The sequence below is a fragment of the Ahaetulla prasina genome, chromosome 1, assembly GCF_028640845.1.
Source record: "Ahaetulla prasina isolate Xishuangbanna chromosome 1, ASM2864084v1, whole genome shotgun sequence".
Taxonomy (NCBI): Eukaryota; Metazoa; Chordata; class Lepidosauria; order Squamata; family Colubridae; genus Ahaetulla; species Ahaetulla prasina.
The window spans coordinates 367876625-367893538 of NC_080539.1; the positions used below are offsets into that span (position 1 = coordinate 367876625).

Below are 16914 nucleotides of genomic sequence, written 5' to 3' on the forward strand. Positions count from 1 at the left end.
ATGTAAAATTTGTTACTACCGGTTCTGTGGGCGTGGCTTGGTAGTGGAGGTAATGTGACTGGGTGGGCGTGGCCAACCTTTTTTTTTCCTTTTAAAAGCATTTTTTCTACAACCTCTTCGGCCAAAGAGCTTGTAGAAAACATGCTTTTAAAGGGTTCTGATGATCAGGCAACTCAGCTGGAATCGCCAGACGAAAAAAAGCTTTTAAAGAGTTCTGACGATCCCAGCTGAGCTGCGCGATCATCAGAGGCTTTTTTTTTTTTTACTTTTAAAAGCATTTTTTTCGATGGAAGAAAAAATGCTTTTAAAAGTAAAAAAAAAAAATCTCTGATGATTGTGCAGATCAGCTGGGGTGGGGATTTTTGTCTGTGCTGTCTCGGTGTTTGGAGGCCGTACGGGTCTGGATGGGGAGAAACAGGCTCAAACTCAACCCTTCCAAGTCTGAGTGGCTGTGGATGCCGGCATCCCGGTACAGTCAGCTGCAACCGCGGCTGACTGTTGGGGGCGAGTCATTGGCCCCGATGGAGAGGGTGCGCAATCTGGGTGTTCTCCTGGATGGACGGTTGTCTTTTGAAGAACACTTGGCGACCGTCTCCAGGAGAGCTTTTTACCAGGTTCGCCTGGTCCGCCAGTTGCGCCCCTTTTTAGACCGGGATGCCTTATGAACAGTCACTCACGCCCTCATCACTTCTCGCCTGGACTACTGCAATGCTCTCTACATGGGGCTCCCCTTGAGGTGCACCCGGAGACTACAGTTGGTTCAGAATGCGGCCGCGCGGGTGATAGAGGAAGCCACTCGTGGCTCCCATATAACACCGATCCTGCGCAGGCTGCACTGGCTACCTGTGGTTTTCCGAGTGCACTTCAAGGTGTTGGTTACTACCTTTAAAGCGCTCCATGGCATAGGACCGGGATATCTTCGGGACCGCCTTCTGTTACCACATGTCTCCCACCGGCCGGTATGCTCCCATAGAGAGGGTCTTCTCAGGGTGCCGTCAGCCAAACAGTGTAGGCTGGCGACCCCCAGGGGGAGAGCCTTCTCGATGAGCTTCCCCCAGGACTTCGACAACTTCCTGACCTCCGGACCTTTCGCCGCGAGCTGAAGACATATCTATTCTTTCGAGCAGGACTGGCTTAAATGGGGTTTTTAAATATGGATTTTATTGGGGTTTATTTTTTATATTTTGTACGGTATTTTAAATTTAGGCTATTTTGAATAAGTTTTTTAAAATGTGTTTTATTGTAATATATTGTATTATTTTATTTGCCTGTTCACCGCCCTGAGTCCTTCGGGAGAAGGGCGGTATAAAAATTAAATTATTATTATTATTATTATTATTATTATTATTATTATTTGCTACCGGTTCTCCGAACCACCTGCCGCCATCGCTACCGGATCGGGCGATCCAATCCGAACTGGGAGCATTTCACCCCTGGGTTAGATACTAGCGAGGAAAAACTCTCTGTTGGTAATTGGCAATTTACATAAGCCCTGGCTTATATCAATCTGATGTTATACAAGGGGATGTGAAAATGGCGGCCACCTTTTTCCATGCATGAACGCAAGGCAGTGGCTATTTTCCTACATTCGCAAAAATTGATTTACCTAGGGGCTCTTCAGAAGATTATCTGCATCTGCAGAACTCAGTAGAACGTTGTCATAGTTATATGGTTTGCAGTTGTAGCAAGGCCGCTGTATTGTTGAAGGAGAAAGTGGAACAATAAGGGTTGTTTTGTAAGAGCTGCTAGTGGGATTGGGTGCGGATTGTTGAGATTTACCATTTCTTCTCACTGCAAGATTTAGTATAGTATCTTTTCTTTTCTCTTCCTTGCATAATTCAAATTTTAGAATAGAATAGAATAGAATTTTTTATTGGCCAAGTGTGATTGGACACACAAGGAATTTGTCTTGGTGCATATGCTCTCAGTGTACATAAAAGAAAAGATACGTTCATCAAGGTACAACATTTACAACACAATTGATGATCCATATAGCAATATAAATCATAAGGATTGCCAGCAACAAGTTACAGTCATACAGTCATAAGTGGAAAGAGATTGGTGATGGGAACTATGAGAAGATTAATAGTAGTGCAGATTTAGTAAATAGTTTGACAGTGTTGAGGGAATTATTTGTTTAGCAGAGTGATGGCCTTCGGGAAAAAACTGTTCTTGTGTCTAGTTGTTCTGGTGTGCAGTGCTCTATAGCGTCGTTTTGAGGGTCGGAGTTGAAACAGTTTATGTCCAGGATGCGAGGGATCTGCAAATATTTTCACGGCCCTCTTCTTGATTCGTGCAGTATACAGGTCCTCAATGGAAGGCAGGTTGGTAGCAATTATTTTTTCTGCAGTTCTAATTATCCTCTGAAGTCTGTGTTTTTCTTGTTGGGTTGCAGAACCGAACCAGACAGTTATAGAGGTGCAAATGACAGACTCAATAATTCCTCTGTAGAATTGGATCAGCAGCTCCTTGGGCAGTTTGAGCTTACTGAGTTGGCGCAGAAAGAACATTCTTTGTTGTCCTTATTGTCCTTTGTTGTCCATTCTTTGCTACCAAGATCTCAATACTTGCTTCACCTCCATTCTAAAAAGTTGTCACCTTAGAGTAGAGTTTCCTACTTTTGGCAACTCTAAAACATGTAAACGTCAACTCCCAGAATTCCCTGTAAGGTTTGGAAACCTGCTTTAGAGTAACTGTGCGATAAAGGCAAAAAAACAATTTACAGGAAAGTGATATTTTCTTCATAAGGTCTTTCTGCAGATCTTGTTTGTTTGTAGCAAACTATAATACTCACATAGGGACGCGATGGCTTTTAGTGGGTAAAACGCTGAGCTTGTCGATTGAAAGGTTGGCAGTTCAGCGGTTCGAATCCCTAGTGCCGCGTAACAAAGTGAGCTCCCGTGACTTGTCCCAGCTTCTGCCAACCTAGCAGTTCGAAAGCACGTAAAAAATGCAAGTAGAAAAATAGGGACCTCCTTTGGTGGGAAGGTAACAGCATTCCGTGCGCCTTTGGTGTTTAGTCATGTCCACATGACCACGGAGATGTCTTCGGACAGCGCTGGCTCTTCGGCTTTGAAACGGAGATGAGCACCGCCCCCTGGAGTCGGGAACGACTAGCACATATGTGCAAAGGGAACCTTTACCTTTACCTTTATAATACTTATTAAAATTTACAGATCACCAGTTCTGAAACTAGAAAAGACTATTAATATAAAAAATATTATTTTCCCTCACTTTTGCGTGACACAGATTAATTACTTCACTTGAGAATTTAATTTTGCATAAACCTGTCTTAGTTCTTTATATATAAAGTAAACTGAACAGAAATTGGTTTGTGTCTCACTGAATTCTTTGGGGTGACATGATAGCACTTAGCAATAGCACTTAGATTTATATACCACTTCACAGTGCTTTTACAGCCCTCTCTAAGCAGTTTATTGAGTCAACCTATGGCCCCCAACAATCTGGATCCTCATTTTACCCACCTCGGAAGGCTGGAAGGCTGAGTCAACCTTGAGCCTGGTGAGAATCGAACTGCCAAATTGCAGGCAGCTGGCAGTCAGAAGTAGCCTGCAGTACTGCATTTTAACCACTGCGCCACCGCTAGGTGTCTCTAGTACAGGAGTCTCCAACCTTGGCAACTTTAAGACTTGTGGACTTCAACTCCCATAATCCCTCAGCCAGCAAAGCTGGCTGAGGAATTCTGGAAGCTGAAGTCCACAAGTCTTAAAGTTGCCAAGGTTGGAAATCTCTGCTCTAGTACAGGAGTCTCCAACCTTGGCAACTTTAAGATTTGTGGACTTCAATTCAGTTTAGCTCAGTTTAGCTGGCTGAGGAACTCTGGGAGTTGAAGTCTACAAGTCTTAATGTTGCCAAGGTTGGAGACTCCTGCTCTAGTACTTGAGGGGCTGTCACAGAGAAAAGGGGAGGGGGACTTATTCTCCAAAGCATCTGAGGGTAGGACAAGGAGTAGCAAGTAGAAAATCATCAAAGAATGATCCAACCAAGAACTAAGGAGAAAATTCCTGACAGGACAATTAGCCAGGGAAATGGCTTGCCTTCTGAAGTTGTGGGTGCTCCAACACTGGAAATTTTTAAAAAGAGATTGGACAGCCATTTGTCCAGAATGAATAGGGGGTTGGACTAAAAGATCTCCAGTTTGTCTTCCAACCATTATTCTATGTTCTATAATTAGAATTATAAGCTTAGGTATTAAGTAACTTTATATTTTTATTTGTATTTCTGAAGGAGTCCAAAATGAAGGAGTCCAAAATGAAGGAGTCCAAAATATATATTTTTCTCCTTATTTTATCCCCATGAACTTGTGGGACAGGTTAGGCTGGGAGTGATCGAAGGCTAAGCACTGGGCTCATGGCTAAGTGCAGTGATGGGTTGCTACTGGTTCGCCCCGTATTGGGTGAACAGGCAGCAGGAGGCTCCACCCACCCGCCCGGACATCTCTGTGCATGCGCAGCTTCTGCGCATGTGCAGAAGTGTCATGCGCGAGCACGAGTGCCCACAAACAAACTGGTAGTGGCCAAAATTGAAACCCACTACTGGCTAAGTTGGGATCATATTTCTTCAATTAGGATCAGTGTTTTTAAGAATGAACAATTGTAGAATAATTACAGGGAGTCCTCAACTTGCAACTGTTCAAAGTTACAACAACATTGAAAAAGTGGGGGGGGGGGGAAAGTCCGCATGACTGTCACAGCATTCCCATGATCAAAATTTGGATGCTTGGCAACTGACATGTATTTGCAACAAGTGCTGCATCTTAGGGTCATGTAATTGTCATTTGTGACCTTTCCAGGCAGATTCTGAGAAGCAAATTAATAGGGGAAACTGGGTTCGCTTAACGACCGCATGATTCACTTAACTGCAGTGACTCGCTTAACAACCGTGGCAAAAAAGCTCATAAAATCTGGTGCAACTCACTGAACGACTGCTTTGCTCGGCAGCAGAAATTCTGGTTCCAATCGTGGTCATAAGTCGAGGACTATTGATATGAACTTGATCCTCGGAAGGTCAGGATAAATTTTAAACAAAATTGAATGGGATGGGAGGAGTATGTTAAAATAAAAAAAAAAGGAGTGTCCCATATGTAAAAAGTAATTTGAAGGAAGTTGAGGATTTGTTCAGTCATGTAGTGCAGGGATCCCCAACTCAGGGACTGCGGCTGGGCCATAGCTCATTTGGAACTGGGGGTGAGCACAAGTGTGCATGTGCATGCGAAGCTGCATTTGTGAAAGAGACACACATGAGCACATGAAACCATACCCTGTTCCACACACCACCAACACCCTGTTGCTGCCAGGGGTGAAATCTAAAAATTTTCCCTACCGGTTCTGTAGGCGTGGCTTAATTGGTGGGTGTGGCTTGGTGGTCAGATGACTGAATGGGCATGGCCAATAATAATAAATAATAAAAATAATAAAGTATACAAAACTTGGGAGCGCACCGGTTTACCTTCTTTAAAAATAGAGCCACCGGTCTACTAATTGCCTTTTTTTTGGGAGCGCACCTGTCTACCTTCTTCAAAAATAGAGGCACCGGTTTACTAACTGCCTACAGCGCTGATCAGCTGTAGTGCGGCCCTTCGAAGCGCCGCGGCAGTCATTTAAGGCCGTTTGCAGCTATATCACCACGGAGAGCTTCAGGGACAGAGAAGAGGAACAGCGAGGCGTGAGTGGTGGGGGGCGGCAGGGATTTTTGCTACCGGTTCTCCAAGCTACCCACCCCCATTGCTACCGGATCGTGCGATCCGGTCTGAACTGGGAGCATTTCACCCCAGGCTGCTGCTGGTCTACCAAGTCAGAAAGACATAGAGAGAATGAGCAAGGATTGAACTGCAAAACAGATACGTGAAAGAAGAATGAGGAAGTCTCAAGGAGAAGCAGAAGACCAAGAAATGCTGCTGATGGAGAGGCTTAAAAACAACATGCCATTGAGGAGGGATTTAGGCTCTTTTAAAGTAGTAATGGTGTTTGTGAAACTGCTAGATTAAAGCCTCTGGGATGTCTAGTTGCTGATGTTGTCACGGAGGATAAAAAAATATCTGAAGCTGCAGAATTATAGTGGAAATATGGTACATGAACAAATCTTGACACAAAGAAAGATGAAATGAATCAATGACATATTAACATCTTAGCCGTCAGCAAATTGAAATGGATTGGAATTGGATATCAATCTATCAGAATAGAGCTGGAAGGGAACTCGGAGGTCTTCTAGTCTAGCCCCCTGCTCAAACAGGAGACCCCCATACCAGGGGTGTCAGACTTGGTTTCATTGAGGGCCAGATCAGCACTGTGGTTGTCCTTGGGGGCTGGGGTGGGGGATATGGCCAAGGTGGCTGTCAGGCGGGGTTAGGGAGGGAATCCAGGGGTCTCCAGCAGATGGGGCAGTGGGCGCGAGGTTTGTCCTGCAGGGTGAGGTGAGACAAGGCAGGGAGTGGGGCAGCTGCTGCCATTGGCCACTGCGTGCTCACCGCCGTCTGTGGGGAGGGGGCGATGGTTTCTGGCAGCAGTTGCCCCATCCCCTGCCTCACCTCACGTCATCCCGTTTCCATAATGGTCTCTGAATCCACTATGTGCCCCACTTCTAGTTTCAAATCTGCTGCCCCCATAACTTCTGTTTTCAGAACCTGGAAGAGTCCTCGACATCACCAAAAGAGGAGATAAATAATTAAAATATAACCCTTGATTGTGATTATCTGCATTTTAAAAAAAAATCTTGTTCTTTTTTTGTCGTGCAAACATCCACACAGTCTGCACTTGTAAACCCTCTACAAGTGCAAGAAAACAAACTATGCTTGGAAGACATCTGATGCAGTCTCCTCTTGTTAGCATCTTACTCTGAACTTAAGAGTCTTATCATGGCTTCTTCTCTGCCGAGATCATGTGTTTAAATTTTCTTTTCTCCTCCCACCCCCCTCCGCCCCATCATATTGTCATTCCAAGGTTCCGCCTGATGTATTTAGTAATGCAAAATCTGTTTGCTAACCCCGATTAAATAAATGGGCTGAGCGTGATGTGCAGTCCTAGAGTTTAAATCACCTAAATGATAGCAGGGTTGTGATTAGACAAATAAAACGGAGTTTGTTTTTACTGCTTCGATACAAATACTTTTTTCGGTGAAAAATAAGCTGTGGTGTGTAAAAGAGGGGGGTAGCAGGAGGAAATAGAAGTCCGTAAAATTAGCATCTAACCATGCCTGGACAGCAGTCCTAATTAAAACATTTCTCCCAAAAAAACCACAAATCAGCAGAAAAGATGCTGCAAAGAGTGGTATTCACCCTTCAGGGGCCCCATACCAGACCAGGTGCTGGCGCCAGGGCTTTGCTTCTTCCCTCCTCCTTCATATGCCAGCTGGCTGGGTGGTCATGTGGGAAGCCCTAATCCTTGGAATCCTGGAATCTAGCCTCACCCAGATTTCCTGTAGCTATTCTATAATCAGGAAGAGGCGGCCAGATGGATTTGCTCAATCAGAGGGAGAAGGCAGCCCGAGGCATCGTTTTGTCCTTTTCAAACCACAATTGACCGGTCTGTTTCCTGTCGCTGGTCCACTTTCTTCCTCTTTCCTCCTTTTGCACACTGCTAATTACGTCTATACGTTAATTTATGCAGAGCAGGGAGGAAAGGATCCTTTTAAAGGCTACCTGCTCTCTTTCTCTCATTAGCCGTTTTACCCCAGCTTCCATACTAGAATGGAGAAGGAAAACATTCCAGTCCCTTAACTTCAAATGGACATTGAGTGGCTTTTTTATGGAAATAGTTCAGAAGCAGGCTGGATCGCATAAGGGATACCCAAATAATGCAGATTCCTAGCTTTCTTTTAAATTAGCCTTTTGTTAAAGACAAAGACAATGTTTATCTTTGGAAGCAAAATCGGCTCTCCAGAGGCTGCTGAAGGACAGTTTCCAGGGTGCCTGGAACTGGCCTTGCTGGATTGGCTCTCTAGCCATTGTATCCTATTTACCTGAAAAAAAGGATTTATTTTTCCCCCCCAAAGAACTGACACTATAATCCAGAGGATTGCTTAAGATTCCCAGAAAACTGGCTGCGTTGAGATTAAAAAAAAAAGGCCAAACTCTTTGTAGTTTTCAGTGTCACATGGGATGCAAGGCAAACAGAGTCACTGGATCGTTTTAGCACAAATGGAGGGTTTAACATATTGTGGGAAGTGGGTAGATAGGAAGGGAGTCTGAAAATCTCTCAATCTAGAAAAATCTGTATTGTAAATGAAGAAGAATGTATCAGTATCCAATACTGTTTTGTTGCTATGTTGTTTTTAAATGTTTTTAAACCTGCTAGCCAATCAGAATTGTTACAATGAGATAGGTGGGTGTATAAATTGAACACATAAATATAAGTAGTCCTTGACGTATGACAGTTGAGGCCAAAACTTACGTTGCTGAGTGAGAAATTTGTTAAGCGAGCTTTGCCCCATTTTACGACTTTTCTTGCCACATTTGTTAAGAGAATCACTGCAATTGTCCAGTTAGCACCACGGTTGTTAAGTGAATCTGGTTTCCCCAGTGACTTTGCTTGTCAGAAGGTCACAAAAGGGGATTACATGACCTTAGGACATTGCAACTGTCATAAATGTGAACCAGTTGTCAAGCTTCTGAATGTAAATCACAGGACCACGGGGATGCTGCAATGGTCATAAGTGTGAAAAATGGTCTCAAGTCACTTTTTTCAGTGCCGGTGTAACTTTGAACAGTCACTAAAGCGAACTGTTGTAAATCGAGGGAGGACAGGATGTTCCCTGCAATCCTCTGCTAATTTTTGTTTGGCCTTATCAAATTGCCTATCCAATAATACTACCTGTATTATAGGGTTATTTGGACTACTGGTGTTCCAGTTTCCTGGAGGTTCAGGTGAATATTATAGACAAAATCACACTTCTAGGGTTACACTTCTAAAGTCCAGGCATATTTAATGCTGGTGGATTCTTACAAATGCACAAATAACTGTTAAGTTTGTTAGACCAAACAGTAGGATTCCTAAAGAGCAGAGAAGCGGCTACCTATAATAATACAGTAGTTTTTTCTACTCGTTTGCCATTGTACCTTTAAAACTTTAGCACAGGGTTATATTGTATAGGGCCCACTGTGTCATCTAGCCTAGGAAAGGAGCTTCTAGAGTAATGTTCCTGACCCTTGGCAACTTTTAAGATATATGGACTTCAACCAGAGAGTGGCAAAGTAATTCTTGGTGCATCCCTTAACTCAATGAGCTGTGCTAAAGAAATGTTTTGGACCACAGTACAAAGGGAGAGGAGTGGTATCAGATGCCTCGTGACACCAATAATAGACGTCAATTCGATATGAGAAAAGACAGACACCCTTATATTGCATTCTCTCCTTTCCCATCACAGTTCATTTAATTCACCTCAAAGGGCTGCTGCTTTGGGTAAATGAGGAGGAAGGGAGTATTAGGTATATTTACCGCCTTGATTTATTTATAAAAAGTTGGGATAAAAATCTAATATCTCAAACCACACCGGCAGCACTTCAAGGACTTCGGAATGCCACCCTAATGTCTGAAGGAAGGGGTAGTTTTTGTGCATTGAAGGAAATGGATTTTGCTGAAAAGAAAACCATGGTTTTATATATATATAGGAAGAAGAAAAGAAAAACAATAGGACAGGAACGGTAGGCACGTTTGTGCGCTTATGCACGCCCCTTATGGTCCTCTTAGGAATGGGGTGAGGTCAATAGTAGAAAGTTTTCGGTTAAAGTTTTTAGGATTATGAGAAGAGACCACAGAGTCAGGTAAAGTATTCCAAGCACTGATGATTCTGTTACAGAAGTCATATTTTCTGCAATCTAGATTAAAGCGGTTGACATTAAGTTTAAATCTATTGGCTGCTCTTTTCATCTTTTATGGGAGGGAAAGGAATGACTTCATATGCATGATGTCCTCATCCACGTTAAATACGATGCCTCATGTACACAATGACATCCTGAGACATGCACCTGAAGCTATCATGGCTTGAACAGAATAACAGACTGTTGGTTGGAAGGGAACCTTTAAAGGCCTTCTAGTCCAACCCCCTAAAGAAGGAGATGCTATACCATTTCAGACAAATGGTTGTCTCATCTCTTCTTGAAAAATCTCCAGCGTTGCAGCACCCACAATTGTTGTTGGGCAAGCCATTCCACTGATTTAATTGTTTTGTCAGGAAATTTTTCTTTTGTTCTAGATTGCATCTCTCTTTAATGATCGTCCACTTGTTACTTCTTTCTTCAGGTGCTTTGGAGAATGGATTGTCTTCCTCTTCTTTGTGGCAGCCCCTCAAATATTGGAAGACTGGTTATCATGTCACCCCTAGTAGTCCTTCTCTTTGTTAGGCATCCCTAGTTCCCTCAACCATTCATCATAAAATTTAGTTTCCAGGCTACTAATCGTTTTTGCTGCTTTTCTCAACCTCTTTTTTTTTTTAACATTGTGGTGACCAGAACTGGACACAGTATTCCAGGTGTGGTCTTACTAAAGCAGTATATAGCAGTACTAATACTTCTTCAGATCTTGATACTATTCCTGCGAATGCAGCCTAGGTTTGCCTTGGCATTTTTGGCAGCCGCAACAGGTAGCAAGCCATCACTGTAGGCCAGTTAACACAGCTACAGGGGTTAGTGGCCAGCTGGGATGGGCTCTCAGGTGGAATATTAAGTCAAAATAAGCCATGTGGGTTTCGGCCCAGTGCCTTGAATTCGGTTATTGGGTTGCAAATTGGCCGCCACCAAGACTTATACATCGCTTGGTTGAGGCATGGCTGAAAGGATTGTCTTCCCTTCCCCACAGTAAAATGAATCAGGGGCGCTTTAAGAGTTTATAGCGGCTATTTTTTTTTTATTGTTTCGTGTTGGTTGGTGAGGTGTCTTCACACTATGGATTGGGGTCTCAAGGGCCGCGAACTTTCCCCAAGATGGCGCTCGACTCCCGCCTTTCCCCTCCCCCACCCGAGTCGAAGCAATCCTCTTTGTCTGCTGCGGCAAAGCGACGCCGCATTGCTGACAAGGGCGGGAAAGTAGGTCGTTGATGCCACGCCCACTTTTCTCCTAGCGACCGGCTACTGCAGTTGTTGAGGGAGAGGATGTTAACCAATCAGCTTGCGAGAAGCGAATTGGGGCGGCTTGTTGCCCTTACCAACCTATCGTATTAGTCTTCCTTCACCCAATCACGTCTTTCTTTTTGTGACTCATGGGGCCACGTGACAACGAACAGACGAGGGGGCTTTTTTCTTGCTGTGACTTTCACTACCCCACCTCCTCTTTTTTTCGTTATGAATATTTAATGAGTAGCTAACCAATGGGAAGCGTTCTTTCTGATTACCTCATGCTTGCGGAACGTGCTGGGTGAAGAGTTAGGTCTGTTTTACAAAGCGAGTTTATCTGCATATTCATGAAGTAGGCGGGCCTCATAGAAAGTATATAAGGAGAAGCGCGCGCAAACTGTCCGGTAGTTCGCGCTGGGACTTCGAGGGTTATACTTTGATTTGTGCCGCCGCTAAACTACATTGGTAAGGGGGGCCGCGCGTGGTGGTCGTAAAGGAAAAGCGTACGAGAAAAATGATGTAAATAGACTCAAAACAAAGAGGGAAGTCGGAAAATAAATTTTAATTAATATAATTGGGACAGGTGGTGGATATGGTAAAATATAGGTAAGGTTATTATTTTAGTGCGAGAATTTTTGTTTTTAGCTGGTAGTGAGTTGGATGTTAGTCTGCGGAAAAGACAAAATGGTTTCCAACCGGCTTTTCGGGCAAACCTCAAAATGGCGTCTGAAAGGACTGATGGATAACGGAAGCGCATGCGCGGAACAGCGGACTAGCAAAAGATTTTATCTGCGCATGCGCTTCAATTACCGCGCGCCCTCTGCTGGAGAACTGGTGCCCGGCGCGCAGGCGCGGAAAGGGTACCGTTATTTTTGAAGTTCGATTGACGGGACATAAATATAATTAAATACGAAACCAGACTGTATGACGCAAGACTAAATGTTATCCCTTATTGCAACGTTTACGTGGAATATTTCAATATATTAACATGTATCCTGCATCGATCGTTAATTTTATTTATAGTCAAATAGCTTCATTTTCCCAAATTTTAATGTTTTTGACGCGATAGTGCATTGCAGCTCTTAATAAATCGATATTCCGAGTACTTCAAGTAAACTTGAAAGGTGCTCATAGCTACAGAACTTGTTTACGTGTTTAAAGTGTCAAAACAAGGAAAACAAAGCTGAGGAATTAAAAAAAATACATGGTGTAGTTTGACACTCATTTTTCACAAAACATTTTCAGTATTTGCTTACCCAAGATTTAAATACAAATTTGCTGAAGTTAATAGGAATTAAGTCATTTTTATATGAATGACCAAAATTATACTTTTGAATCTTTGATCCAATCGAAAATGGAACAGTGTTTACTGGGCTTAGATTTCAAAACAATGTGCTTTTAGTATGTCCCTCCCTTGGTGAATACTAAAATTGACTTTGATTTCTTTTGCAGAAAAGAAATGGCATCCGATGAGGGAAAATTATTTGTTGGTGGACTCAGTTTTGACACCAATGAACAATCACTTGAGCAAGTGTTTTCTAAATATGGACAGATATCTGAAGGTAAAAAAAAGCCCTAATGTCCTCTTATTTATACTGCTGGAACTTTATGGAAGATGGTTTCTCTTTTGAAAATCCAAGGGTGTTTAGCCTTACAGAATTTTTCTTCTTAATGTAGCATTTGTTACATGGAAATTTTATGGGAATAAAGTTAAACAGACCTTGTCTTCTCTTCCCTATAGTTGTCGTTGTAAAAGACAGGGAAACACAGAGATCCAGAGGGTTTGGCTTTGTAACTTTTGAGAACATTGATGATGCAAAAGATGCAATGATGGCCATGAATGGGAAGGTGAGGAATTCTTACTATCACTTTTAGCAAGCAAGGGAGACAGCATGCTGTATGTTGAATAGATCCATAAACTTTGTGGTTGGTTAATGTTTCATATTTACTATTGATTAAAAACCTTTTTAAATTACCACATAGGTAATTTTGGTAAACACAACAAGATTGATTCATAATCATTGTCATTTGATACCAGAACTGGTGGTAGTAAAAACTAATATTAACCTGTATAAAAGAGGCTTGTGAACCACCCTGTTGATTTGAAGTTTCATTGTTTTTTAGTCTGTTGATGGCCGCCAGATCAGAGTTGATCAAGCAGGCAAGTCCTCTGAAAACCGGTCTCGTGGATATAGAGGGGGATCAGCTGGAGGCAGAGGCTTTTTCCGTGGAGGCCGAGGTAGAGGCCGTGGATTTTCTAGAGGTGAGGTTCTGTTTTCCAGTAATTTGTAGCATCTGGTTTAGAGTTGGTTGAATTTATTTCAATGTTTGCATTGTTCCCTCTTCCAGGTTCTGGAGACAGAGGTTATGGGGGCAGCAGATTTGAATCTAGAAGTGGGGGATACAGTGGATCCAGAGACTATTATGGAAGCAGGTATATACCTGACAAGTGAGATGCAATGTAATCTGGAAGTCCTGTGTACTTTGTAGCTACTGATATGCTTAGTGAACCTTTGCCTTCTTTCTGCCTTCCTTAGCAGAAGTCAAGGAAGCTATGGAGACAGGCCTTCCGGAGGGTCCTATAGAGACAGTTATGACAGTTACGGTAAGTCTTAAATCATGAGGGAAGGCGGATGTGCTGACATGGGAATGTATGAAGCCACTCTTGATCTTGCAGTGACAACTTTGGAAATACTTTTAAGGTTTGCTTGGAGCTTTTGCTGGCAGCCTTTCTCTGCCCATGAGAGGCACCACTCCTTTGGCAGGCCCTAAGCACTTGTGCCACGGAAAAGCAAAAATCTTCATTTAATGCATGTGTAGCTCTAGTTGGATCCAAAGGCAAAGCATCCATAACTAGTTTTTTGAAGCTGAAAAGAACACCCAGAATCCTCAAGGCCAGAAGGAAAAAGAATACAGAATGGGTGGGACGAGATAGCAAGCTAGTGTTTGAAGTGCTTGGCAAACAAGTAGGGGAGGAAAAATTGCTGGAACTTGTCTGTGCTTCAGTGCCTTTACAACTCTGCCTGCTTCTTGTCCTCAGCTACACACAACGAATAAAAAACCTTCCTGGCTCAAGATCGTCCTTCCATTGGCTGTATTTATAAAGATTTTTGGAGCTTCGCTGAAATCGTTCTTGTGTAGTCATCTCCTTTGTATTCTCACTTTTGTAGTAAACTCGCAATTCTGATCTTGTCAATAACACAGCCTTGACAGCTTCTAATATGTAATGGTCTGTTCAGACTCAAAGAAAGCGTTGGGTTTTTCTCGAGTGTTTTAATTTTTTAAAGCACTTAAGATTTTAGTTCATTTGTGAGCAAAGGCGTGTATGTGTTTTAGTTTTTTTTTTTTGTGTTTTTTTTTTTAAAGAGAAGACCGGAAGGTTTGGGGCCCCATATCTGTTTTTCTTTCGAGCAAGAAAGGACCTTAATTGTTCAGTAGAAGCTGAGCAAGCTGTGAACTTTTTTTGTTTAGTCAATCGTTTTTGTTAAAAATTTAATCAACCTTTAGTGTAGCAAGGTACTGTAGCCTGGGTATGAATTTTAAAAGGCAACCCACCTTGATATATCTAAAGAAATAATTTTGCTTGTATGTTCAACCTGCATTAAGAGACTTTAATTTGTATGCCATAAAATTTAACCCAGAGAGACTCTGCAGATTTTACTACCCAAAGGGTTCATTGGAAAAATGTTTGTTTCTATTGTCCTTTTTTTACTGAAAGAAAGTATGCCTAATTCAATTGTTGTAACTTTGAAGTGGTGAAAAAGGATTTCTTGTACAGTTTTCTTTGGCTTCACGAAGCCTATTAAAAGTCCATCTGAAAAAAAAAATCTGCTCTTGAAATGTTACATCTTGCTGCACAACACAAGTCTGGATGAACGTTGAAACTGTACAGTTAGATAGGAACAAAATAGTCAGTGGAAGGTTATAACTTGAGGGAGACAATCAGGCCTCACATTTCTTGTGAACAAAAATGTAAACAATCCTAATGCTGTATTTTATTAGGCCTTATATCAATCTGGCAGTTTGAGGATGATTGAAACAAAAGTACTGGAAGGACCTCACAAATTTTGCCGTTAAATCACTTAGCTTCGGCTGGAATTGTTCCAACCTTTGAAAGAAATTAGATTTCACTCATTGCTATTTTAATATGCTGTTAGCCAGAGTAAGGTTAAATAAGATGGGTAGCTCCATACTAATTAAAACAAAAACTAGCTTATTAACTTAAAACCAGCCAAACATTTAGCCGATAATGGAGTTTCTTGTTAACTGGGTCAGCTGCCACTAGTCAGTGTTCCAAGGCCAATAATTGTGACCTAATTTAGCTAGCTTTGTCGTTGCCTTTTAAGTTCTAAGAATTTTCTGCTAGCATATGGAAAACTGCAGTGCCTTGGCGAAAAAGAAGTGTTGTGCCTCCAACAGAGAGAACCTCTGAGACGAAAGCTGCTCTCTTGGCTAGTTCATATGTGGGGATAGTCCTGTAATTCGAGGTAACTCTTTTCCTCATGTCCGCATCCTTCCTCCTGTTGAGAGCTCATATATATATTATATATATAATTTATTTTTGGAAAGCCTGTTAACCTATGAGAACCAAATTTTTTTCTGCCAACCTTGTTCAGCTAAAGCATTTTTTAAAATTCTTCCTTACGATGAGTCTTTGGCTTTTATGGCATAACTTTGCTGTGGGTCAGAAGGGGGCATACATGCAGCCATCTCTTTGCCAGTAGGGTTAGATGCAAGATGGGGAGCTGATTTCTGCTCATCTCTTGAGATTCTTAAGATTTAAGTCACGTAACCTTAATGTTCTTTGCCATCTTGTTTGCATTTTAACTTTTTCCCCATAGCCCATACTGTTCTTAAGCAGCCATTATCAACCGTGACTAACTGCTTTTTGAGGGATCAGGTGCCATTGGCCGTTCCGAGGGAAGCGTCTTGGAACAGTTGGCCCAAGTTGGGTTCTTGTGTTACCTTTGTGGAAACCCTTTGTAGGAAACGCTGCTTGTCTTGTTGAAGGGTGGGAAGGGTAGAAATTTTGGCATTTGCTCGGTGGATACAATTTTTGTAACACAAGTTTGTCTTGGCAGGTTGATGGAAGAAACGAACACTTGAGCCGGAAATGGATGTTTCAACGCTGAGGACCAAAGTCTTTTAACTGAAACTGTCAGCTTTGCACACAGGTATTGATCTTGTGCAAGGTTTCTCTGGCTCCTTGGTTGCTATGGCAGAAAAACTACAGAAGTGTGGCTGCTTTTAGCTACCTTTAAAGGAAAAGCCCTCTTTAATTTCAATTCCAAAGCAAAATTCATTGAATCTAACAATGTAGAATCAGATTTTAATACTTTTTTTGCTCAATCTTTCAGCTGCATGTGTCTTGGAAGAGGATGGAGAAGGATCATGGCAATTCTGAAAGAAAACAGGATTGTGAATTAGAATGCTCTGAATGATCCAAGAGGACATGTACAGAACTTAATAAAACAATAGGGCTAAAAACTTGGGTGGTGTGAATGTTTATAATTGTGAGGGTAATACTTAAAGAAATCTAGTCCTGTATTCCCTTTTTGCAGACCTGTCAAACTGATTGGGCCAGAGGCCAGATATGACCCAGGCAGGCCACACCCACCCCGGCTCCACAAAGGCAAACATCACAAATATGGCGGCAATGCGATCCAGTTTAATATTCCTGCCTTTTTGTAACTCCCTCAGCCCAATCCACCTCACCACCTAGGGTAGCTGTGAGAGAAATAGGAACATACGCTTGCCACTTTGAATTATTTACAGAGGTGGAGTTTTTTAAAATTATATATTTGGTACTAAGTAGAAATTGAACCTACGTTTCCTATCCATTGATAGGGA

The 16914-nt window shown here is 42.3% G+C and overlaps 1 protein-coding gene across 4 annotated transcripts; it reads left to right on the plus strand.

Moving 5' to 3' along the window:
- The first annotated feature begins 11380 nt into the window (after positions 1–11380).
- CIRBP (cold inducible RNA binding protein) lies at positions 11381–16557 on the plus strand. Of its 4 annotated transcripts, none has more exons than XR_009152765.1 (8): positions 11381–11529; positions 12517–12626; positions 12806–12912; positions 13189–13327; positions 13414–13498; positions 13605–13669; positions 16146–16238; positions 16422–16557. XR_009152765.1 is itself a non-coding variant. In XM_058163543.1 (7 exons), exons 2-7 carry the CDS (start codon positions 12524–12526, stop codon positions 14119–14121), a joined length of 516 nt encoding a protein of 171 aa, XP_058019526.1. In that variant the 5' UTR covers positions 11381–11529; positions 12517–12523; the 3' UTR covers positions 14122–14418. The 4 variants fall into 4 exon arrangements, 2 of the variants coding, with proteins under 2 accessions (XP_058019526.1, XP_058019525.1); XR_009152764.1 differs by having other exon boundaries at positions 11382–11529; positions 13602–13669; positions 16422–16554; XM_058163543.1 differs by lacking the exons at positions 16146–16238; positions 16422–16557 and adding an exon at positions 14105–14418.
- Positions 16558–16914: the final 357 nt, after the last annotated feature.

Coding starts and splice junctions, on each gene's coding strand:
- CIRBP (XM_058163542.1), top strand. CDS start 12,524: ATGGCATCCGATGAGGGAAAATTATTTGTTGGTGGACTCAGTTTTGAC. Junction 13,328..13,413: donor AGGCCGTGGATTTTCTAGAG/GTGAGGTTCTGT, acceptor TCCCTCTTCCAG/GTTCTGGAGACAGAGGTTAT. Junction 13,499..13,601: donor AGAGACTATTATGGAAGCAG/GTATATACCTGA, acceptor TGCCTTCCTTAG/CAGAAGTCAAGGAAGCTATG.